Source organism: Aquarana catesbeiana, linkage group LG04, assembly GCF_042186555.1.
Source record: "Aquarana catesbeiana isolate 2022-GZ linkage group LG04, ASM4218655v1, whole genome shotgun sequence".
Lineage (NCBI taxonomy): Eukaryota > Metazoa > Chordata > Amphibia > Anura > Ranidae > Aquarana > Aquarana catesbeiana.
Genome location: NC_133327.1, coordinates 199,205,264 through 199,231,718, shown reverse-complemented (window position 1 = coordinate 199,231,718; position 26,455 = coordinate 199,205,264). Strand labels below are relative to the sequence as shown.

The 26,455-nt window shown below is 40.3% G+C and overlaps 1 protein-coding gene across 2 annotated transcripts in view; it reads right to left on the bottom strand.

Annotated features, from left to right (window-relative positions):
- RSRC1 (arginine and serine rich coiled-coil 1) overlaps positions 1–26,455 on the bottom strand; it is a 531,608-nt gene that overhangs the window by 405,966 nt on the left and 99,187 nt on the right. For both annotated transcript variants that reach the window (XM_073626091.1, XM_073626090.1), the window contains exon 4: positions 2,897–3,067. In XM_073626091.1, the coding sequence (XP_073482192.1) occupies positions 2,897–3,067 (171 nt within the window). The remainder of the gene's footprint in view (positions 1–2,896; positions 3,068–26,455) is intronic.

Here is a 26,455-nt window from a genome sequence, read left to right as displayed (position 1 = left end):
GAGTCATTTCTCCTGTCCTTCCTTTTGACTTTATGCAGGCCACAAGTTTGATGAATAATGGATGAGTGGCTGTTCCTACCCTAGGTAACGTCCACATTTGACGCTGAGCCTTCATTATTGAAAGTACTAATATCCAATGAATGAAAGAAGCTGGGCAGTGACAAACGGGTTGGGTTTCATCCACTAAGAAATGAGTTTCTGTAGATTCTAAAAAACACTGTGAGAAGCATACAGTGAAATCAAAGTAAGCAAATACAGTGCAGGAGAGGCGCCTATACAACTGTGCAAGACAGAAATTAAGGCTGGAGTAGCTTTAATTACCTTGGCACATTGGTTTAACCCCTTGCCGCCAAGCATACGCATATATGCGGCCTCGGCTTTAAGGGGTTATACCGGGATGATGCCTGCAGCTGCAGGCATCACCCCGTTACCGTTTTTTAGAGCGGGCGATCGGCTATAAAGGGATAAGAACTGATGCGGCTAAAAGCTGCTTGGTTGTTACCCCGTAGGAGCGGGAGGAAACATCCCCCCCTCCTGTAGCTCTTACCGGGCCTCCAGTCCCACCGGGAGACCGGATCCTTGATCTGCCACTTCCAGCAGCTAGAGGCAGACTGGCACGAAGCCGGAAATGGCTTTGTTCCAGTCTTCTCTCTGTAAACACGGAAGTGACGTCACAACGTCCCTTCCTGTTTACTCGGCTGCCAATGGCGCCGGTTTTTAAAAAATATACAGTATTCAGAATTGCCGTTTTCGGCGATCTGAATACTTTGAAGCGCAAAGGAGGGATTTGGAATCTTTTAGACCCCCGATCCCTCCATAAAGAGTACCTGTCACAAGGGATTTTTACTTTCCTTGTGACAGCAATAAAAGTGATCAAAATTTAAAAAAAAAAAAAAAAAAAAAAACAATGTAAAAAAATAAAAATAAATAAAATTAAAAAAAAAAATCTTAAAGCGCCCCCGTTCCCGCGAGCTCGCGCAGCAAAAAAAACTCATACAAAAGTCGCGCCCGCATATGTAAACAGTGTTTAAATCACACATGTGAGGTATCGCTGCAATCGTCATAGCGAGAGCAATAATTCTAGTACTAGACCTCCTCTGTAACTCTAACCTGGTAACTGTTATTTTTTTTTTTTTAATGTCGCCTATGGAGATTTTTAGGTACCATAGTTTGTCGCCATTCCACGAGTGTGCGCAATTTTAAAGCGTGACATATTTGGTATCTATTTACTCGGCGTAACATCATCTTTCACATTATACAAAAAATTGGGCTAACTTTACAGTTTCATTTTTTTAAAAGTCATGAAAGTGTCTTTTTCCCCAAAAAGTTGGGTTTAAAAGACCACTGCACAAATACCGTGTGACATAAAATATTGCAACAATCGCCATTTTAGTCTCTAGATTCTCTGCTAAAAAATATACATAACGTTTGGCGGTTCTAAGTAATTTTCTAGCAAAAAATACAGATTTTAACTTGTAAACACCAAATGTCAGAAATAGGCTTAGTCATGAAAGGGATAATCCACTATATGTTACTCCTTATTTATTTACAGTACCAGATTGTTTCTTTTTTTAAACAGCAGGTGAAGCAATAGTGAGAATCTGTGTCTGTGTTATGCAATCTCTCATACATGCACCACAGACACTACTATCAACTGAAAAATGTGCAGCTGCAAGGCATGTTCTCATTTATTTTATCCTTCCCCCTTCTTTTAAAGAATATTTTACTCCCAACATTCCGTGTTCCTGATATTTGCCTACTGTACCATGTACTTGTATGAAAAAGTATCCTGTTCTCTTTCTGTTGCTTCCTTTGTGTGAGGCCCCTGGTGCTCCTGCCAGCCCCTCAGCTTTTCTATTAAAAATTGACCACACTAGGCATGAGAGCACATCGTGGTCAGTTTTATGGCTGTGCTGGGAACTCAGCCTGCTTTCCTCCAATGATTAGACGTGCTGGCATGCCCCCCTTCTCCCCCTCGCACAGCCATTCACCAAGAACCAGTATGCTGTTTTTTCTCCTCCCCCAGCCCTCTGAACTCCTTATGCAGCTGAGGGACAGAAGATATGTATAGATCATCATATTTTATTTATTTTTTTATGTATACACAAATGTTTTGCCTTTCATTTGTATTTTAAACTGAATGGGCTGTTTTACAAGATGAGGGTTTGCATATACTTTAATTAGGGATGCACCAATACCATTTTTTTTTTACGAGTACCGATTCTTTTTTTTTTAGTACTCGCGGATACCAACCGCAACTGTTTTGTTTTTACTTCAGCTGTCAGCAATGGTACAAAGCATTGAAACGTTATTTACAAACTAAATAGATTTTTTGTTTTAATTTTGCACTTTTTCAATGTGAAATGTGTAAATATATGTTAATATATATGTGTAAAAATATTCACTAACAAAGAAAACAAAAAAAAAAAAAGTTTTCATCGTTTATAAAATAGACGTGAACAAAAAAAAAAGCAAGAAAATAATAAATAAGGGGTTAAACGGAGGAACATTTGTTCATCCCTTTGATCTGCAGATGAAGAAACAGAAAGATACAAAAATAAACAATGTTTCTTTGAATTTTAGTGTTTCAGCAGCTGAGCAATGTTGTTAATAAACATTTCCGGCTGCTTTTTTTTTTTTTTTTTTGGACAGCTCCAATTACCAGACTTCTTTAACACTTCAGCTGTCAACAGGGGTGACCCACTGACAGATCAAGGAACTGAGCCTGAAAGTATCGGTTTCAGGTATCGGTGCATTAGCACGAGTACCGATACTTATGCAAATACTCAGTATCGGCACCGATACCAATACTAGTATCGGTGCAACCCAAACTTTAATGGTAATGGAACTGGTTTGCGATGTGAAGGAAGGCTAAGCTTTAAATTATAAAACCTACCCAGGTTTGGAAACCTTGGATTCCTTTTCCTTGCCTCTCTCATTCCCTCTTGTTTTGCCCTTATATCTGCCTTTTCCTCTGTCTCGGTCATATGACTTGCTTCGGGATCTTCTCCGACTGGATCGTTCACTACTACGGCTGCGAGATCTTTGGCGGTGTCTGGATCGAGATCTGTTTAAACCAAAACGAACAAGTCAATGCTTTCTATTTCATAAATTCTTTCTTCCTAGAACAATCCTTGTGGTACTTGTGCACTACCTGTACTTTATATTCCTTATGATAATTTTTAAAGTGCATTTCCACTTTTGCACTGAAAAATTGTATGTTGTGCCACATTAGCATTTACATAGCATAACTTAAAATGTTCTTTTCTCAAAGCTCCAAAACTGAAGTTTTCATGTGCTGTGTAGAGCGGCTGGAGAGTTAATGTTCATCATAAAAAAACATATCTGTACTGTGCTGTGCTGGTAGATCTCATTATCAGTTGTAAACCAGATTTGAAAACAGTCTACCCTAACAAAGGGTTCAAGATCTAGAAGCTGGTCTAGAAGCAAGTGGAAATTCAGTCCGTCGTTTGTTTCCCCTCTCATTTTAAATTGTTCAGAGTAGCTTGCAATCTGCCCAAGGCCTACTTCAAAAACAAACACATAGAAAGGTAAGAAATAGGTTTTCAAAATATTTTTGGTATGCTTGGAAATGCACCTTGAGCAACTTGTAAGTAAACTACAATGACAAAACTAACAGCAGTAGCAAATAGCTAAGCGCATACAGTAATTAGCAAATGAAATACCTCATAAAGTTCAGGCGGAAACAGTGCTAGGTATATTGCTCCTCTATTACAGTCTATAACAACTTTAATTACTAAAAGTTCATGGGCATCCTTGAAATGCGTGTAATAAGTAAACTGACCATGAGCTCACCTGGTAGAGACCACATTGTATATCTTTAGAGGTACAAAACATATTGGAAATTTATCTTTGTGCAGAGTAGCTGACCTCACCCTGGATTACCAGATATGTTGGACTTCAAGACGGTCTGTGAAAAGAAAACTGTAATTAAGTGTAATATATTTCCTTCACCTGTGGATCCAAGCTGTTGAGATGGAAAGCATCTACTCTCTGGTCATGGGAATCAGATGAGGATATCCTTCTTCCTTGATCGAAGTGTGACCATCGCTGCCGGCAGGCTAATGCACCAGGCGTATGCGATCTCTATAATCTGAGGTTCAACATATCTGGTAAGCGGCCCTTTTAAATACAAGTTCAAGCTGGAAGAACATCGATTTCTTTCCAAGTGTTGAGGAATTGTGGCTGTTATTCTTTACTACACATTGGGACTATCGTTCATGGGAATAATTTTGGATTTATATGGACGTTTAGTTGTTGATTTGTTTGATTTTTCATTAACTCAAATAGATACACTAAATCACATCTGGTTATACCTAACCACTTAACTTTTTTTCACTTATCACGTTTAAATTTGTGTTAGTGTATCTGGTTACACTTAATATATATCCCTTGTTTCACATATCACGGTAAGATTTGTGTTAGCATATCTTATCTGGTATAGTAATTTTGTTGCTCATCTTTCACATTTATATTGACACAATTATCGTTTCAAATATTTTCTATATTTAGAAATCATTTGTGGATGCGCGTTGTACTTTTTTTTGATACCTTTGGGTCTTTTGTATTTTGGGCTTACACTAGCAGCTGCACCGTTTTTTCCTATATATGGTTAGCACAAATACACCCCACAATTTATTTATTTTTGTCCAGCCCACTGGCTGAACAAGAAAGAGCCTAATGTCTACAACCAGGTTTAACAGACTCTGTACTATATATACTATAATGTACACTACAGACATCTGACCAAAGTGTTTATTGTTGCTGGTTGCAAAGTAGTTTCTGACTATAGTAATGAAGTTCTTCTATAATGTAGGCACAGATAAAGTGTTAGCTCTCTATTTCCAGTGTACACAAAACTCATAGGTAATGGTAGTGTTTAATTTTTAAAAGTATTATTGTGCTGAGGTTTCTACATGCCTGTGAGACTCTTACCTGTGACACATCAATGGGTTCAAGAAGGCTTTTGTTTTATTTAACCACTCTTCTTTAGATCCCTCCCACTGTTAACAGAATTTGGCCACACCCACCATTCGCCAACGCACACTATGCATGCCACATTATTGCTCTGCTTCCTTCAGTCACCTAATGGTGTCATGTTTTTATTACCCTAGCAACAACCCAGCCACAATGAAAAGCATGACCACTCTTCATCACAGCACACTATATTTTTTTTTATCAAGCAATGGAGTCCAAGGTATGATCTTACACACAGGCCCACTGATTTCATAAAAAGCCCCTGTGTACACTTGACATTTGTGTAATGTTAAGCTACCATATTATAAAATAACATACATACATGCTTAAATTAGCTAAGCTGAAATTTTTAGTATGTATAGGATCAATGAATAACATCATTAGCTGATGGTCAAGAAAGAAGATGCATTGTAATCCCAAGATACATACAGTATCTCACAAAAGTGAGTACACCCCTCACATTTTTGTAAATATTTTATTATATCTTTTCATGTGACAACACTGAAGAAATGATACTTTGCTACAATGTAAAGTAGTGAGTGTACAGCTTGTACAACAGTGTAAATGTTCTGTCACCTCAAAATACAAACACACACACACATTAATGTCTAAACCGCTGGCAACAAAAGTGTCTCAAAGTGTCAATATTTTGTGTGGTCAACATTTATTTCCAGCACTGCCTTAACCCTCTTGGGCATGTAGTTCACCAGAGCTTCACAGGTTGCCACTGGAATCCTCTTCTACTCCTCCATGACGACATCACGGAGCTGGTGGATGTTCTAGACCTTGCGCTCTTCTGCCTTCCGTTTGAGGATGCCCCACAGATGCTAAATAGGGTTTAGGTCTGGAGACATGCTTGACCAGTCCATCACCTTTACCCTCAGCTTCTTTAGCAAGGCAGTGGTTGTCTTGGAGGTGTGTTTGGGGTCGTTATGTTGGAATACTTCCCTGCGGCCCAGTGTCCGAAGGGAGGGGATCATGCTCTGCTTCAGTAAGTCACAGTACATGTTGGCATTCATGGTTCCCTCAATGAACTGCAGCTCATGCAGCCCCAGACAATGACACTCCCACCACCATGCTTGATGGTAGGCAAGACACACTTGTCTTTGTACTCCTCACCTGGTTGCCACCACAAGCGCTTGACACCATCTGAACCAAATAAGTTTATCTTGGTCTCATCAGACCACATGACATGGTTCCATGTCCTTAGTCTGCTTGTCTTCAGCAAACTGGCTTTCTTGTGCATCATCTTTAGAAGAGGCTTCCTTCTGGTACGACAGCCACGCAGACCAATTTGAGGCAGGGTGCGGCGTATGGTCTGAGCACTGACAGGCTGACCCCCCCCCACCCCTTCAACCTCTGCAGCAATGCTGGCAGCACTCATACATCTATTTCCCAAAGACAACCTCTTGATATAACGCTGAACACATTCACTCAACTTGTTTGGTCGACCATGGTAAGGCCTGTTCTGAGTGGAACCTGTCCTGTTAAACCGCTGTATGGTCTTGGCCACCATGCTGCAGCTCAGTTTCATGGTCTTGGCAATCTTCTTATAGCCTAGGCCATCTTTATATAGAGCAACAATTCTTTTTTTTTCAGCTCCTCAGAGAGTTCTTTGCCATGAGGTGCCATGTTGAACTTCCAGTGACCAGTAAGAGAGTGAGAGGGATAACACCAAATTTAACACACCTGAGACCTTGTAACACTAAGGAGTTACATCACAATGGGGAGGGAAAATGGCTAATTGGGCCCAATTTGGACATTTTCACTTAGGGGTGTACTCACTTTTGTTGCTAGTGGTTTAGACATTAATGGCTGTGTGTTGAGTTATTTTGAGGGGACAGCAAATTTACACTCACTACTTTACATTGTACCAAAGTGTCATTTCTTCAGTGTTGTCACATGAAAAGTAAAATATTTACAAAAATGTGAGGGGTGTACTCACTTTTGTGAGATAGTGTAAACCTTTACTAGAAAAAGATGAAAAGAAGTGAAAACAATTGTGGCAGATTATAAACCCTCCCCATTAAGCACATTGGTTAACTTGTTCATCTGTATTTTTTTTTTCCTTTTTTTTAAAAAACAATGAATACTTTGGTTAATGGACTATTTTCCATCTGCATTACCTATTAGTCTGTGATCTGCAATGAACAGAAAGGGGGCTGGACTTTGAAAGCAACAGAACGCCCCAATCATGTTTTTGGCACACTTTGTCTAGATCAATGGCCAACATCATAAACATGTACTAAACTTTTTTTTTTTTTAGACAGTATATGCTTTCCACCAAGAAAAATAAAATTAAACCAAAAAAAAAAAAAAAACACAAAAACAATAGTAATTGAAAATTCCCTAAATGCATCTTAGAAGTAAGATCTGAAGCAAATTAAAATCAATTCTTTAGAATATATTTAACAGTTAAACTACATTATAAACTGAGTATACATGAATAATATAGTGCATAAATCTAAAGAGAACCATGTTAAAATGATTTAATATACTACAAAACTATATTTCTGGTAATTTATTAATAAAAAAGAAGAACAGATTAAATGAAAAGTGGGTTGCCGAAAAAAGACCCACCACTATGGCAAAGGTTAAGTCACTTAGTCAAGTTGAAAGATCTTCAAAGCCTTCTCAGATCCAGATAGGCCCATATGTTACAAAAATTCTGTGAAAGAGTCATTATGTTCCAATCTGCTTCTCATGTCGGGACTTACAGAACACACAGATGCTTGGCTCGCACCCTTCCTCGAGCCTCCCATCAGATAATGAAGGTTCTCCAATATCTTCCCTATGTGGCAGACCAAAACCCCTGTCTTTATTCAATCAACACCTAGCCAGGTTGTGAAATAAATAAAGTAACACACACATATATACAGAAAGGTTACCAAAAAATTAGCCTAATACCCAAAGCTGTCCATAAAAGCATATTTACTTACTGCACAATACGTGTTAATTTGCTAATTTCTTCACAGGTAATCAATTAAAATGTAAAATATTGGATAAAATTAGTTGCACTAAATTTAACAGCTGCTCCATAAGCATAATTAATTTCACAAGAGCCATATGTATGCTCCACACAGACAGAGTTGAAACAAAAAAAGCAGATTTGAAAATAAGTTTGAGAAAATCTGCATTTAATTAGCAGGTGGGCACTACAACTGCATAATGTTTTATACATTTTTATTTATGAAGTGACAGAAGATCTAAAGGCTTTTTAAAATGGCGTTTATTGTTTGAATGGGTACTGTTTTGCTGCATGCTAAAGTGATTTAAATCCTCATAGCTGCTCTTTGAAAAAAATCATAAATGATGAAGGAAAACATGTGGAAAATTGTAAAACTAGAAAGAAATTGCGACAAAAAGCAGATACACATACCATAACCGAGAGGAAACTACACTTAATTAAATGTACACTACATCTGGACTATCAGCCTCATAAAACGTGAAACTATTAATTTTCATTGTTATAAAGGAAATGAGGTCAGTGTCATTCGGTACTTCCCAATATTTATTAAACTTTAGTATGAAGACAGATCAGTCTCACAAAAATCATATATCACGAGATGATAGTGTATAAATATTAACACAGTGTAAGTTTCACTAGAAGACTATTTATAAGGAACATTAATGATCAACAGAATGTGTGAAAAACAAGCTGCGTAGTAGAGTTCAATTGCACATTTTGAAGGCTGCTGATCGGCTTCAAGCCTTTAAATCAGGGATGGGCAAACCTCAGGCAATCCATCTGCTGCTGAACTACATTTCCCATGATGCTCCACCCAGTTAACAAATCAGATAAAACATCTAGCTCTCAGAGCCAACCCTGGTTGATGTACTTGGGAAAAACAAGTCAATAACAGCTGCAGGGCCTGAGGTGACTTCTTCCTGTTTAAGCCGTAGAAGTTAAAAAGGTAGAAAGGGTTATCAATAGTCTTACCACCTGATGGTAAAGCATCTTACAGTTCCCTACAGTACCTTACATGAAAATGAACATGAGTAAAGGTATGGAAACACAATGCATTTAAAGATTAACTTTTTTTTTGCTTTCGAAAAGAAAAAACAAACACTCTGTTGCATTAGCGCATTAGGACAATAGCTGGCCGAAACCAAGCTGTCCAGCAAAAGTGAAGTAACAATGTCGGGAATTGGAATAACTACATCATTTATTTAAAAAAAAAAAAATGCTATAAACAGAAAAGACAGCCATGATAAGTTGTTTTTATCACAGCCCTGTCACTTACTAGTCGACTAAATACGGAGGAAAAAAATATATAAAGGCAGGTGAAATAATGGAATATTTTTACAATGCATACTATTACGACAACATTGCTGGGTAAAGGCAGCAATGTTGATGTGCTGTTAACAGAGCATCAAACTGTTTACTTTTTTGTGCAAACTTTATTGAAATGTAACATTTCAGCAAGTTCAATGGGCCACAGCATAATGTGATGCAGGAAACTGCATCGCACTACGCTGCTGTTCTCCACAAGAAAAAAACAAAACAAAACACTGCATATCATACATGTATTTTAAATTGCACACCAGCGCAGCGCGGTGGTATGTATATATATATATATATATATATATATATATATATATATATATATATATATATATATGATAGAGAACAAGACTTTTTGCATAATAATAAAACAATAAGGATGTTTTAGGATAACCCAGCGCAAAAGCAAAAATGATCCCTGGTCAGGTTGGTCAGAAAAAAGGGGTCACAATCATGAACACAAAAGAAAAAAAAAGTCTATTATCCAATCTCCATGTGGAGTATTCAAAATCTATAAAGGTATGTGAAAGTTCATATTGGGATTCACACTTCTGCAGCATCAGAAAGGGAAAAGGACAAAGGCAGAAGAAAAAGTGCCACTGTCTAATTGTAGTGTGTAAAAGTACCATGGACAATTGGAAACATTAAGGTAATGCATTCACATACAAATACTTGAGCACCATTTATCAATAAATACTCTGTTGGATGGCCAACAGGCGGCTGGATCTCCAGTAACTCCAATGCGCATGGGGAAAGGACAACATAGACAAGAGAGTGCACCACTCTCAGTGTAGTATTTATTAATGATAGATGTAATAAAAAGGTGAACAGGATTGCACTCACATGTAGCAGAACAGTAGCATTATCATAAAGATCCAGCAGGCGTTATATTTCTAGGTCCCAGTGGATGGAAGCATAGGGATTGTATAGTAGAGTCCTCCACTGTATTGTCTCACAAGAAGTAATGTAAGGGGAGCCAGGAACCAGTAAAAGCTGGCTGCATCTGTATAGTCAGTGGGTGCTGTAGACCAGTGGTCATTAACCCTGTCCTCAGGGCCCACTAACAGGCCAGGTTTTATGTATTACCTTGTATTACCATCACTGAGCAGCAAATTATATCACCTGTGATGTATTTCAGTTATCTTGCAAACCTGGCCTGTTAGTGGGTCCTGAGGACATGGTTGATGACCACTGCTGTAGACCACAAAGCAGCAGCGGTTGTCCGAATGCGGCCGGGGTGACATCAAACATATGTGTAAAGTGGCGTGTCAGCTCATTTCTGGGTGGAATTCCCTTTCTCAAGTCAGATAGCTTCCAGGTCTCTTGCTTCAATACCTCTGGATTAAAGCTGGCTATACACTAGTAGAATTTTCAGTACAGGTTTTCTTAAAGAACATGGAGGCTGGCACTGCCAAACGCCCCTTCTGAAAATGATAGCTGCCTGGCTGTCAGGCTGATTGTGTGGATTATTACTTTTTGAGATAATGAATAGAAAACGTATGCAAATCAGGAGCTCTGACTACCTAATTTGCATGCCTCTCACAGGTTAGTGTTTAAAAATATTAAAGCCAGGGACAATTTAAATGATCTTTCCTGTATCAGGATAATCAGTATATTTATTTATTTTGGAAAGGTTTCAGGGTGAAGACAATATTACAGAAATAGAACCAAATGCACCCAGATGACCATATTTTGTCTCTACATCTATTAGCATGCATTCACACCTGAGAATGCACCCTGCCTGCAATTAGATGTGAGAACCCCATTGGGAGGTCCCGTTATTAGCTGCGAGTAGGCAGCCCTACTAAAAGCAATGGGAGGCTGTCAGCTCTCAGTTTACCATGCCCACTTGCATGTAATCTCTCAAGCAGCAATCACATGCGAGTGATCGCCCCTGGATGCAGGCAGTCTGCAAGTGGTTGTGATTTTCTGTGGGAGTCGTCAGCCTCCCAATGCTTTCAATTGGGGTTGCCTCTCGCAGCCAATTGTGGGATCCTCCACTGGAGTTCTCACATCTAATTGTAGGCAGGGTGCATTCGCAAGTGAAACCAAAAGCGAAAAGCACCTCGCATGCATGAGAACAACACGGTTGTCCAGAATTTGGGGAGTTAAAGCAGGTGGCGAGTAGGTGATACACAACGCCTCTTCACTGCCTGTCTAATGGTCTCTGAGAAGCAATCTGAACATGGATCGCTCATCAGAAAGCAAAGGAGGTTTATACGAGATCTGAAACCACTCCTCAATAAATTGACTAAGACTACCTTATTAATGTAGAAAATATGTTTTTCAATTGCGTAATATGCCAGTATACATGACCCCATGAAAAAGTCAATGCTCCCAGCGATACATTGGGCTTTGTCTGGACTTTAGCTGCCCTATATACTTTGTACGTGGAGTAGGGCGATAGTAAAACATCAGGTTAATTCATAGGTTCCTATGTCAGTGATGATTCATTGAAAGTGAGCAATTACTGTGGTAACATCGTCATCTGAAGGTTTTTTTCTTTTTGCCTTAAAACTAATATTCCCGGCCATAAAACTACTGGTAACTTTGCAATAACGTAGGTGGTTTGATAGATGGATAGTAAATAGATGATAGTGACAAAATTGGTCTTGGTGTACTTCATTCTAAAGCCAGAGACAGTTCAGTAATGGCATAATTTCCTACATCAGCAGAACAGACAAGATATGGCTTTTTCTTTTTAGGGCCCTAAAAAGATATGTAACACTTAGCTTTTCTGCTGCCTGTGCCACTGTTTACAGCTTGGTTTCAGAGAAAATGTTCCTCAAAAGAATCTTCTGAATCCAACATCTCCAGGATTGTCAATCTCCTGGTACTGGTAATACTCTCTGTACAGGATACAATGATGATGCAAGGGTCAGTGAGAAGAACTACAGCACACTATGTGGGATGAGGACATTTTTACTCTCAGTTATAGAAGAGTTTTCAAGGAACATTTTCTATATTTTCTTTGATACATACAATATCTTATTTGTAGTGGCCACATTTGGCTTTTAGCTTGCAATGCATTCAGAACTTCACTTCTGACAACACTTCTCTGGACTTCAGATGGGTGTATCAGGGTCCCAGTGGTTTCTGTGAGTTCTTATTCCATAGTGGTGCTGGACATCTAATTTCAAAGGGAAGTAAGCTTGAACTGCTTCTTTACTACACACATCTGCCACAACCTGCTTGCCCCTTGCCCAGTTTTATTTCCCCTACAAAATCATCTCAGTTCAACCTAAAAAGTTTATTGCATTTGTTTGCTACATTTGCTTAATCAAGCACTGGGCTATATGCCTACAAAGAGCTCAGGTTTATAAATGAAAAATGGTCTATTACTATATCAGTTCCTTTATATAAGTGCAACTTTTTCCAAAATTATTATTATTATACAGGATTTATATGGCGCCAACAGTTTACGTAGCGCTTTACAACTTGGGGGTTGACAGTACAAATACAATACACTTTAATACAGTAGGAATCAGAGGGCCCTGCTCCTTAGGGCTTACAATCTAAGAGGAAAGGTCAAGAGATACCAGAGGTAATAATTGTGGGCGATGTGCTGATTGAGAAGATAAATGCAGAGTTGTTAGGTGGGGGCCGGATAGGCTTCTCTGAAGAGGTGAGTTTTCAGGGATCGTCTGAAAGGGGATAAAGTAGGAGAAAATCGGATAGATTGGGGTAGAGCATTCCAGAGGATGGGAGAGGCTCTGGAGAAGTCCTGAAGGCAAGCATGGGATGAGGTGACAAGGAAGTTTGAGAGCAGGAGGTCTTGGGAGGAGCGAAGAGAACGATTAGGTTGGTATTTTGAGACTAGGTTAGTGATGTAGCTGGGGGCCAGGTTGTGGATGGCTTTGTAAGTTATAGTTAGTATCTTGAATTTAATTCAGTGGCTGAGTGGCAGCCAATGGAGTGATTGGAAGAGAAGTATAGCAGACGCTGAGCGGTTTGTGAGGTGGATGAGCCTGGCAGCCGCGTTCATGATGGATTGAAGTGGGGATAGCCTATTTAGAGGTAAGCTAATGAGGAGGGAATTGCAGTAGTCGAGGCGGGAGATGACCAGGGAGTGGATTAGAAGCTTTGTGTGACATAGGTTAGGAAGGGGCGTATCTTGGAGATGTTGCGGAGGTTGAGGTGGCAAATTTTGGATAGTGATAGGATGCGGGCCGAAAGGTTAGTTCAGAGTCCAGGATTACACCTAGGACCTTGGCATGAGGGGACAAGTTGAGAGCCGTTGATATTGACAGAGAAATCAGGGGAAGTGGCACCTGAGGGAGGAAATGTGAGCTCGGTTTTGGATAGGTTGAGTTTGAGGAAGTGATGTGACATCCAGGCTGATATGTCTGCTAGTAAGTTGGTGATGCGTGAGGAGACAGATGGAGAGAGCTGGGGGGTGGAGAGATAGATTTGGGTGTCATCAGTGTAGAGATGATATTTAAAGCCGTGGGAGGCAATCAACTGAACTGAAAAACACGCCTTTTTCTACAGAAGGACCAACCTGAAAGATATAAAATAGCCACTGCGCATTCTGCTTTTCTGGAAGCAATCTGAAGCTCCTCCATTCAGTGTTTGGCTATGTAAAATTGGAGAAATTTACAAAATGGAGGACATCGTCTTGGTAGACAAGAAAAGTTTCGCAAAACCTGGTTCTACTGGACAGAATATACTGTACTTTCTCATCCAGTTATGTGGTACCTAGAGTCAGGATTTCGCTCTCTTCTTGTTTGCCTATGACTTATGACCTATGCAATGTTTGGGGTCTTCTCCTCTAATTTGGTGCCATTTTTTTTCTCTCCTTTTTTATGGCATATTGTATTTTGCTAAAAATTCTAAACAAAGAATTAAATATAAAAAAGTCACAAAAAAGTCAAAAAAGCAAATGTTTTTGTGATCTAATGTGCTTAATGCACAGTGCTGTAAAAAGGCCTGCACTGCATACAAAAAAGTACAATCGCTTATATTTACATAGGCATGGCAATGGACTTCCAAAGCAGGTCATGAGTTACTTTGACAGGAATCTGATAGAAGTAGGTATCCCTGCCAATGTGTTATTTAATGGCAAGCTAATGGATCACTTTATTTTAACCATTATATACCACAATTCATGCAAATAGTAATGCCGTCCATTGTTAGATACCAAATCTGTGTTCTTCCAGACATAAGTAAAAATGAAAAGCTTCATGTTCAAATGGATGAAAGACGACTTACTATTAAACTAGACAAAAGATTTTCAATGTAGAAGACCACCTATTTCAATTAACAGAGGATTACTGGGGATCTGCTCCACAATTCAGTATCTTTGCACCCCTCTCCTCTATCAGACCTATAACAAACTTTTTACTACTTGCCTACTTCATAAAAGATAGTTGCCTGATTATCTGCTTATTTGCTTTTTTCTGAGTCATTATTCCAAAGCACACATATATAGCCAATTAAGGGCTCCTTCACACAGACGTGTCCGTGTACGTAGCCCGCTCTGCTCAGCGGGGGTTCGCTCCGTCGATCCCCGCTGAGCAGGCAGATGACAGGTCCGTCGCTGTACACTGTGCAGCGACGGACCTGTCAGAGCGCCGCTCTCCCTGTGGGATACTGGATGACGACGGACCGTAGAGTCCGTCGTCACCCAATCCGATCCACAGACGGATGGAAAAGTAGGTTTTTCCTCCGTCACACTTTTTCGGATCGGATGTCAGCGGACATGTCACCGCTGACATCCGATGCTCCATAGAGGTCTATGGAGCGTCCGTTCAGGTCCGCCTAAAAAACTGACAGGCGGACCTGAACGGATCGGCCGTGTGAAAGAGGCCTAAGTCAAAGAATAATCACAACTTCTGATTTGAAAACTTAATCACAAAAAACATTCAATCTGAATCAGAAAAAGAAGCAAACCAAAATATATATACTGCTGAAATATAAATATGGGAGCTCTTTTTCCTGCAAAATTATTATTATATTATTTAGTCCTGAGATTCACACAGCCCCCTGACTCTTCTCTACTGCAGTTAAAGAAGAACTTCACCCTCTTTGTGTTATATTTTTTAACCCCCCTCTTTTCTGTTCGCTGGGTTATCCTCAAAATACATATTCACATGTCCAGAAAATCCAGCTTCAAGTTGCCACCACATGCTGGGTCTTGTGCCTCCATCTTCTTTACTTATGTCATCAGGGGGTCAATGTCTTATTCGGGTCCTTGCAGCCAGCACCCTAATAATGCACATGCATCACAGTCATCATCAGGGGCCGGCTGAAAGAACCTGGAAAGATAGCCATCCCACTGATGACATACATCAGTACATGCGCTGTAATACCCCTAGGCCTCCTGCGATGTTTGATGTCTAGGTGAGAATCACAGAATTCCAGGGAGCGGGAAAAAAAAATTAAAAACAAATGTCCAATTGTGAGAAAGTAGGGGTAGGAGTGGAGTGTTTTGAAAGTGGGTGGGGAAGGTAAAGGTTCACATTAAACTATATACAGTAGCTCAGGTACTTCCCTGCTCACAAATAGAACATCATACTCCTACGCATCAGTGAACTGACTCAATAGTGCTGCATTACTAGGTCAGAAAATGGATAATCCCTTAGATGTCTTGCTGCCCTCTATGACTGGGGTTGTCCTGGTCGTGCTGTAGGAATATACGAAAAGAGAGAGAGGGTGCACTGGCCTAATGCATTATCCAACAAATTAAAAATATCTGATAAAACCAAAAAGATGTCTACTCACAAACAAACTTGTAAACCCGTTCATCAAGCCACATGGGTGGCTAGTCTCTTACAAGTTGCTTGCACTACCAGAGCAAGGTAGGGGGTCCTAAATGGGACCCTACTGGCTGACGCTTTTCGAAGGACTGACGACCTTCTTCAGAGCCTGGTTACAAATGGTTCACTCAATATTACTTATACCCTATATCTTACAGACACACAATGTGAGAGCCATGGCCCCTCCCAAGGGTTGGAATAGGGGAGGACAAGACAGTTACAGTGATAACAAAATAAACAGACTTGCTTCCCTGCCAACAGCCTATGATTGGACAGTACAAACTAGGCAGATATAAAGTAATTCTGCTCACTCATCCTGCTCATATGCAGTGCAGCACAAGCAACTGTCCCTAGTACTGTAGTGTAGTGGATTACAAGGGGCAGACACCAAGTCAAAAGCAGGTACTTTCAATAGCTGCATTTAAAAATAAATGTATTATTCTTTAAACACATACAAGCGCATAAATGTTTTTTTTTTACCTGCTGGGAGTTCAAATTTAAGCTACTTAATATGATAGTTATGCAGCTGTCAGTTTCAGAAAGAGAACCATGCAGGTTTCCTTGAAGCCTGCTTTGTGTTCATTCTAAAACAACTTTACAACACACATCTGAATCTGAAGTGAAATGATACACCCAGTTTAGCTTAACCTCCCTGGCGGTATGATTATTTCAGATTTTTGGTGCTAAAAGTGGTACCATTATTTTGCATGGAAATTTGGCGTTTTATATTGTAGGCCTGTAATTCTTAGGAATAACTCAGTTAAATCTGTCCAAACCAGAGTCTAGTAGACATCTCGGGTATGATGAAGTTTGAAACACAAAATCATAAATTATAATATAATAAATAACTATAAATAATAACAAATAATAATATAATAATAATACTTTTTATTCAATACATTTTAGTATATAATATAATCAAATACACTGACTTTTTTTGGTCAAACAAGGGTGCAATATTAGTAGTCATATTGCTTCAATAAATGTCTCGGGTATGGAAAATTTTAAAACATGGTACAGCACAAAGTCCGACGTCACAGTCAGGACAGTAGAACCTGGTTTCTTTTCTGATTTTCCTTCCAGTGTCGTCATGCTTAGAGCAGCAAACCACACACATCCTTGTGGGTGCTGCCTTCTTTTCTGTTGGTGAAATGTGGTCCATAAAGTGACGACCAGTCAGGCGTTCCGGGTTCACAACGCCAGCAGCACAACGTCCAGATCTATTTACAGTCGTTGGTGTTTGGTGCTTGAGAAATATAAGTTCGGCAACTTTCCAAGCATAGTCCGCATGAACCACAGGCTTGTCACTCTTTTTTTTTAGAAGAACGGAAGTATTCCACAGGCACTGTTCAAGAAGATGCCTGAAGATTTTTTTGTAATCTTTTTTGTTGCTTTCTCATGGCTGGATAAAAAGTCATGGCCTGGTCAGCTCCGTCAACACCTCCCATGGTGTTGTTATAGTCCATCATGACTTGTGGTTTCATTACGTCTTTTCCACCTTTTGTGTGTACCATGACAGTAGAGGTGTTGTGAATAGTACTCATTAGGCACACATCTTTTTTGTCGCGCCATCTCAGTGCCATCGTTTTGCCTTTCCGCCAGGCAACTATTTCTCCTGCCTTGAGCTTTTTATTGCCAAAGGCATGTCACGCCGGTTAGCTCTAATGGTCCCATATGCATCCGTCTTGTGCTGTAAAAGGAACTCAGAGTTCTGGAGAAGTGTAAAAATTATCTGTGGTTACACAGTAGCCCTGATTCAGCAATGGCTTAATCAAAGTAAGATCGAAAGCTTTTGCCATTCCATAATTACTGAATCTTTAGTTGAATTTGGTTCCTTTCCCGATGTAAAGGACCGAATTCCATAAGTAACCAGTGCTGGAATCACAGAGCATGAATGATTTTATGCCAAATCGTGCTCTCTTAGACGCGATACACTGTATCCAGCTAAGTCTTCCTTTGTAGGCCATTAGGACTTTCGTCGATACTGTCTCTATCTGGTACATAGGTCTGCTGGAAATTTTTCTGAATAATTTGATATACCTCCCAAATCTTTTTCAGTTTTGGTGCTGGATGAGAAGTCTCATCAAATGCTTCATTATTTTGAAAGTTCAAATATTTCATTATCAGAGAAAATTTGTACTCCGACATGACGGTGTCAAAAAAGGAGTAGCTAGTAATTTGTTGATTGTCTAATACCACTTCCGCAGGGGTTTCCCCCACCACTCCCTCTAGAATTATGAGGCCCAGAAACTTCCAGGTGTCCTCTTTGGTCACTGGTTCCCACTTTCTGCTCCTTGAAAACCTCTGATGCATAGCAGCTTGTTGCTCCTGGGACCGATTTGTTTCCGTAACAATTTTTTCTATAACCTCATCGGTCAAAAAGAGTTGGAGGTATGCCAATGGGTTGTCATCTTCCACATCCACTTTGATACCAGGTTCTCCAGTAAATGGGAATCTTGGGGACGCTGCGTGCTCAGTACCGCAGTCAATCGAGCACCAAGTCCGCACATCACGGGGCACAATCGCAGGATCATCGCTGAAATCACTTTCTGTGCCTGATGACGAACTTCCCCACGAATCGCTATCACTCAATTCTGCAAGCGATTCTGTATCGCTGTCGCTGTTTTCCAGCAGGTCATATGCCACTTTTGAGGTAGAGGCACGCTTTTTTGATACCATGGTCATGCTGCAGTTTCCAGACAGAAAGTACAGTAAAACTGCAGGCAAGGGCACTGGATAAAGCACTGGGGGCAAACTAAGGTCAATTTTATTTTATTTAGTAATGTAATTCAATAGGATTACAATGTATCAGTGTGTTTGTGTCTTAAACTGTTGGAATTTGCCGCCGGTTCCACAACCTGTGTCGCAGCGCTCGCAGGGAACAGAAGCAAGGGCACACAGTGCATCAGGCGGAAGATCCGGCCGCCGTACACACCGGGAGTACATCGCGGGATCCCAGGGACAAGGTAAGTAACCTCTTCCAGGATCCGGTGATGCGATCCCGAGTATGGCTCGGGGTTACCACTAATGGTACTAAACTCTCCCCGAGCCGCCCTCTGGAATACCACCAGGGGGGTTAAACCCAAAACAGATACTACTGTTTTTTTTTTCCTTGTTTTCTTAATTTTAAGAACTCCTAACCACCAATTGTGTCTACACTGTTTACATAAAAGAAACTCCATTTTTAAAGTGTATCTATGGTCAAAATGTTAAATCATATTTACACATTGTATCTCAGTTACTTCTAGCCTACTCCTATTAATACGAATGACCTTGAAGTTTGTAAACGTACTTTGTGAAGATCCACACTCATTTATTTCTTTGAATTCTGTGACACGTTCACTATGCCCTGTTGATAGGCACTGCTGTGTCACAGAATTCACAGATCCTGCCTTCTGAACTACAGACGTGCTGAGGTGAGGAGTTTCAGGAAGCACAGTCAGTACAAGAATCACTGCTTACAAGGTACTATGGGACATGTAGTCCTTAAAAATTGAAAGTAAACAGCAGAGGAAAAGCTGCAAAACATGCAGAGAATCCAGTAAGTTGTGGAAGGAGATAGTCATCAGATAGACAGCAACAACATGAAAATATTTTTTCAAGTAAGCTTATACTGGACTGTAAAAATAACTATTGTTTGTATTTCTATTAAAATGTTGAAGTTTTAAAAATAAACAAGCTATGCTGTGACCATGGATATCCTTTAAATTAAATAAACAGTGGCCCTTTTCGTGACAAAATAACTTTGTAGTTAATGGGGTCACTGTTCACATGACTACCATCCACCTACGAAGATATCTGAATTTGTGACTAGGTCTCCTCCTAAAATGTCCAGACTGAGAAGGTCTAAATAAGAAAAAAGAACTCCTCCATTTTTCAAAAAGAAAATTGTAAATGCGGCTTATCAGTCCTTAAAGGCCCATTCACACCAGGTGCGGTGGGACTGCAGTGGGAATGCACTGGGCATTTCTTCTAATGCAGTCCCACCGCAAGACAAGGCAAAATGCCTTGCCTCCTATGTGCTCATTTCATACCACCACGTTGCGGTAGCGTACGCTGAAAAAAAGTATGGCAGGCCTTACTTTTTCCCAACGCAGCACGGTGCAAGTCAATCTGCACATTGCACTGCAGTTGTCCCACCGCATTGCAATGCACACCAGCTGCTATGTTGTAACACAGCGGCTGATGTGCATAAAGCCTAAATGATGTAGCTGCATTATTTCTTTCAAGCTTTAGCCCCCTGGCATTTGTTGTCTTTATTTTCACTTGGTAAACCTACAAATAATGCTAGCCATACATGGATAAATTTTGATGCTAATCAGTGTGATTGGAGGAATCTCCCTTGCCAAGGCCAATCAGCACTGTCCAGACAAAGGGTAAAGGGTCATGCAGCCTCATAGGACAGTCAGCGTAGACTGAAAACTCCTCCTACAAGCTTTAACCAGACACTAATAGAAGTCAAACGACTGCTATATACTGCTGATGAGAAAAGGTACTTAGTAGTTTATATTTACTAAAATATTTGCATTGCCATGTTCTGTGTACTGTGGGAGACCAGATATAGTGAATGCAGGGTCCCGGATTTTTAGCTGCCTGCCTAAAAAGTAATTACAAGATCACACAAGTGCAAAATTACTTTGCAATATCCACAATTTAATTTATTGTACTAAAATCATAGTATCTAATAAATTGTGAAGTGCTAAAGTACGGTATACACAGTAATATACAATCCCTTTGAGAATGCCATAACTACAAAAATCAAGAAAGATTCAAATTGGATAAAGAAAATACAAACACACTGGATTAGAGTACAACATTATGCCTCCAAGAAATACAGCTAACTTTGGCTATAATACCCTGATATCCAAATAGCTCAAATATGGTCTGTGGGAAATAATATATAGAAAGAACACTCAAGTAGTTGCCACCCTGAAGTAAGACAGAAGATAAATTCAGTAAGTCCCTCAACTCGGAAAAGCACTTGAAAAATGAGATGCAATATTTAATTGGTTTGACTGGCCAAACCAGAGCAACCTAGGTCAATGTTATCACCAGCTTGTTAAGCGGAAAGTATTTGCTATACTACCGTTTAAAATAAAATATTGAAAAATCGGAAAATGTAACATCAATGTCCCATTATTATAATTGTAATGAAAATTCTGCGTTTTGACTATTTTTATTCTCATATTTAGACATGAAAGGAATGATTAGAACCACATTTTCATAAGGGGGGAAAAGAAGGTAACTATGACCTTCCTTTTATTAGACTGCAATTTGCTTCACCACTGTTTTCTTAAGCTGTACGAATGGTTTATATACCTTAACAACACGCCACAGATGGCTCTGATTATGTTTAACAGGACAAGGTACCCATTGAATAACTTTCACAGACTCCGTCCTAATGGGATATAATAATAAATTTGATACAAGGAGATAAAAATAACTATACACCAATCATAGAGCAACGACAATAAATTATTTGAACCTGACATTTCAATAACTCAAAGAAACCCTAAAAGAGATCTAAAGATACATAAGGGACAGGGAGAAGAAGCCAACTAAAGAGTCAAAATGTACAATGGCTTTTGCCAACTTGAATGCTTCAATGTGAATGGCTGTCAACATTTTACATATAGATGCCACTAACTACTAAACTCTGGCATAGGTCAAAACTCTTTTTTTTTTTTTTTTGTGCTTCCCCTTTTAATGACCAATTCCTTAGAGATGACCTTAAAAGCCTAAACATTGTCCTTGAGAAGAAACTTTCTCTCACCAATCAATCAGAAGTGAGTTGGAAGCTTGTGTTGAAATGTAGAGCACTGTTAAGTTAGCAAATGAACGTGGATAGGTAGCATATCGAGGCATTATTAAAAGAAAAAAGGTTTGTGTGTGTGATGGGGGGCTGGTATCAGGAAAAATATTTGCTACACAGAGAAGTTATTATCCAACAAGGAGAAAGAGTGATGAAAGGAGGCAGTCATGCTGGAAACTCAAATATACTGACAGACACAATTATTTAGCTAATTGCAAATGAATACAGTCAAGTGCCTTCAAAAAGAAAAACTTTGCCTGGGCTACACAAAGCTCTGACCTCTACCTGAGTAAGTGCATTTAAAACACAAGCCCACCACAACTGATTAACTGTGCCAGCTAAGGCCAGCCTAGGAGAAGGGTTTCTTTTCTTTTTTTTTAGGATTTTTTTTTTTTGTAATTCCACCCCATCACATGGCCTTAAGCATAGTTAAATGAACCTTAAAATGGCTACAAACAGCTCAATGACTACACAGAGTCCTGCCAATTAGAAATAATTAGGGATTCATTTTGGTGGTAAGTCTTTTTAAGTGCATACATAATGATGCAATGATGCTTATTAGCGATCTTATATGAGCTATGCTCAAACAGCCTGAAATAATTATGCAACTATCACAAAGCCTTGCACATCTCTGTACTTCACCTTAATGTATTTAAAAATCCACTTCATTACCTCCAGTAATTAATCCTCCATTAATTGCAGGAAAAGCCCAGTTTACAGTGCTTCGTCTCTAATTATCATCTTATAAATAGTTATATTTCTAATTAATGTGTTCATTAAACTGGATATCTTTCTCAAAGCCATGCTAAGAGCAAAGGTTCCGCTTGTTCTCTCAACAGTCTAACTAGCCATAAGGTTGGGCCATTTTGGTTGTATTTGCTTTTATTTTATTATATTCAACCTCCTAATTGGCATTTAAAACCTAATTTGGAAGAACTTCAAGAAGAGTATATAAGGAAAATATGAAAATCTTTTTTCTCTGTATCACAAAAGCTTAGTGCTTTAAGAGGAAAACTTTCTTATGAATAAATTTTCTGGAATTGGGCAGATCTTCTGGCACAAATTAGCTTTCACTGTCAGTGTGGAAAGTAAATGTGACTGGATAAGGAATATTATCCCTCAGAATGATAGACGAAAACACAATCACCTAATAAACTACTAAAAGAACGTGTATTGGAAAATAACTGTTTAATAAACTTTTAAAAACCGGCTTAACTACAAAAAGGCATCAAACAAACAGCAGAAATAAATGAGTGAAATGTAAGAAGCCTATTGTTATCCAAATATGCTCATATCCAAAAAGTAATAGTCCATCAACCAAATATCCAATTCAAATCTGAACAAAAGATAATTGGCTAAAACAAGCTACTGCCTTAGGCACAACATTCTTTGCCTCTTTAAAGCAGAACTCCAGCCCTACCTTTAGTCTTGCATAGTTGTACAGGCTCATCTCATGTACTAAAATAAATAGCTTACTCTGATTTTGCTTCTCACAGTGTGCATTAGAAGCTGAAGCCAGTCAGATAGCATCCGCTTCACTTCCTAACTGGAGGATCTGTAGCATCATTTATCACTTTGCTCCTCAGCCAAACTGCCCCTGGCCCACCCCTTTTATTCTAAGGATTTCAATGATGCTGCTGACTCTTAATATAAGGACACTTACCAGTCCAGGGATCCCGCAATGTCAGTACCCCAAGCCAATTCTTCAAATGGCTTTGGGTGCAGGCACAGGCATCTGTAGTAAGGGAAACAGGAAGTGAATCCTCGCAGCTCTACGGCCTGTTTCCTACTACACATGTGCGAGTCGCACTGCGCTTTCTGAATGGTCCCGCCATCTTCTGGGACCTGTGTGTCCCCCAGAAGGCAGTGGGTGGGGGGGAGGGACCAGAAATGTCGTAGATCGACGACCTTACCCAGAAGTGGGAGCAGGTACCCGCTCCCCCCCAAAAATGTCCAAATGTGGCAGAGGAGGGTGCAAACAAGCGGCGCTTCTCCCTTTGCTTGGAGCTCTGCTTTAGTCATGGAGGTTTAGTATCATATGTGGGGGTTATCTAGGGTAGTCTTTATACACCTACAGACTTACATCCACCAATCAAGATGTTTTGATATTAACTTATCTCCATACAAAAGCTGGCGAAAAGCTAGCATCAGGACTGTGGGCTCTTGAAAAGAGTACTGAGGCAGGGTGCTGTGATGTTTTAGGAAAATATATACAAACACCTTGCCACTCTCTCCAACCACCTATGACCTGCATGTTTTTTCATAGAGAAGCATTGAAGCCCAGTGATTAGATCATTGGGTTTAAAAAAAGGTATGAAATAAAATTGTAATGCTTTTTATTTAAAAAGTCATCAGTACATTAATAGTTTGGGGGGATGACAAGGAAAGCCAAAACATATGCAAATTAAACTTTATCTTTTAAATATCTGTCTGCACTCTGATTTTTAGCCTAAATTCTACTTAACCAGTTCCGGACCAGCCGCCGCAGTTATACTGCGACAGGTTGGCTCGGCTGGGTGAAGAGTCATAGCTGTACGTCGGGCGCACGCCCCCCCAGGCAGCCACAACGATTGGATTCACTTCAGAATTGGTCAGTCCACATGCCCAGGCCAATGATTTCTGGCCTAGACCTGCTGATCGGTCCTGACGAATGAAATCCTCCCCTGCCTGTGTAAGTGTAAACACGGGCAGGGAAAGTGAAGTCATCTCCCCTTGTGGAACTCTTTTCCGTTCCAGAGAAAGGAGAGAAGACATCTCAGAGTAAGTTGCACCAAAACTACACTGACACAGTACACATAGGCACACTTGTCACCCCCTCCCCCCAAGTTAACCCCTTCACTCCCTGTCACTGTGTCACCCAGTGCAGTGTTCATATTTTTTTGATCACTGTACTGGTGTCATTTGTGACAAAAATCAGTGTTATGCCCTGTACACACGATCGGACATTGATCAGACATTCTGACAACAAAATCCATGGATTTTTTTCCAATGGATGTTGGCTCCAACTTGTCTTGCATACACATGGTCGCACAAAGTTGTCGGAAAATCCAATCGTTCTGAACGCGGTGACATAAAACACGTACTTCAGGACTATAAACGGGGCAGTAGCCAATAGCTTTTGTCTCTTAATTTATTCTGAGCATGCGTAGCACTTTGTGCATCGGATTTGTGTACACACAATCAGAATTTAACCGATCGGATTTTGCTGTCGGAGTCTCACTAGTGTACCAGTAAAGGCCAAAATGTCCAATCAAAGGTACACTAGTGAAGAGGCCTACACGTTTCTGAGCCTGACAGATGAGAGTGAAGAGGAAGTCACCCATCTGTCTGATTCTGGTTTAGAATACGAACCAGTAGAAAGCAGCGGCAACCTGACAGATATCTCTGGCGAGGGAGTAGTGATCTCTGCCAAGGTCAGGCAGTACCCGACCCCGTTCTTCTGCTGTTGTTGAGGTGCAAGAACCGCAGGGCTCTCGTACAGAGCCAGTACTAGTGCCGCTCATCCTTCTGGTGAACTGGCAAGCACCAGTGGCCTAGTACATCCTGGTCATAGTCAAACCAGCACCGCAGTATCATGTGGTGACGTGGCAAGTCCCATAAGTGTAGTTCAAGCTGGTGAGGTGGCTAGCACAACTAGTGTCCTGCACCCACCAAGAAGAAGACAAACACAGGCCCATCGAGCCCATAGTGCCCTTCCTGCTGCATTTGCCAATCTGAATTGGGAGCCCACCACTTCTGCAGCACCCGTAGTTCCCCCATTCACTGGCCAACCCGTAATTCAGGTGAAAAGAGTTGTTTTTACGCCACTTGATTTTTATTCGCCGTTTTTCATGGAAGATCTCTATAAATCTATTGTGGACCAAAGCAATTTGTATGCTGGTCAATTAATCGCCGGTAATCCCCAGTTGATCCTTGCCAGAGATTGGAGACTAATTATGGTCTCCAAATTTAAGACCTTCCTGGGCCTATCCCTCCTCATGGGCATTACTAAAAAGAACGAGTTGCGGTCATATTGGTCCACTGACCCAATTCACCATATGCCCGTGTTCTCTGCCTCCATGACCAGGACACGATACAAGCAGATCTTGCGGTTTATGCACTTCAATGACAATGAATTCTGTCATCCTCGGAGTGACCCTGGGATACGATTAGTTCCATAAAATTCGGCCCCTTGTAAACCACTTCAACCAGCAGTTTGCAGCCTTGTTTAATGGTTTACGAGGGAAGAAATAGTCACGTGGAGCCAGAGAACTGCCCAGACTACATAGGGAGCGCTGGTAAGATTGTGTGGGACTTGGTATCACCCTTATTCGGAAAGGGGTACCACTTGTACGTGGACAATTATTACACAAGCGTGCCACTTTTTAGTCACCTTTTAGATTGTGGAATTGGCGCATGTGGTACCGTGCAATGTTTTCATTCCCTCCTCCCTTCACACAGATACGACAGTCCAAATTCCTATGGCGACTGGGGTTGTGGAGAAACCCCTCTGTGTCCACGAATACAACCTTAATATGGGAGGGGTGGACCTCAAGGACCAGTTGTTGGCGCCGTACCTAACTGCCCGTAAGGCCAGACGCTGGTATTAAAAAATGTCTGTAT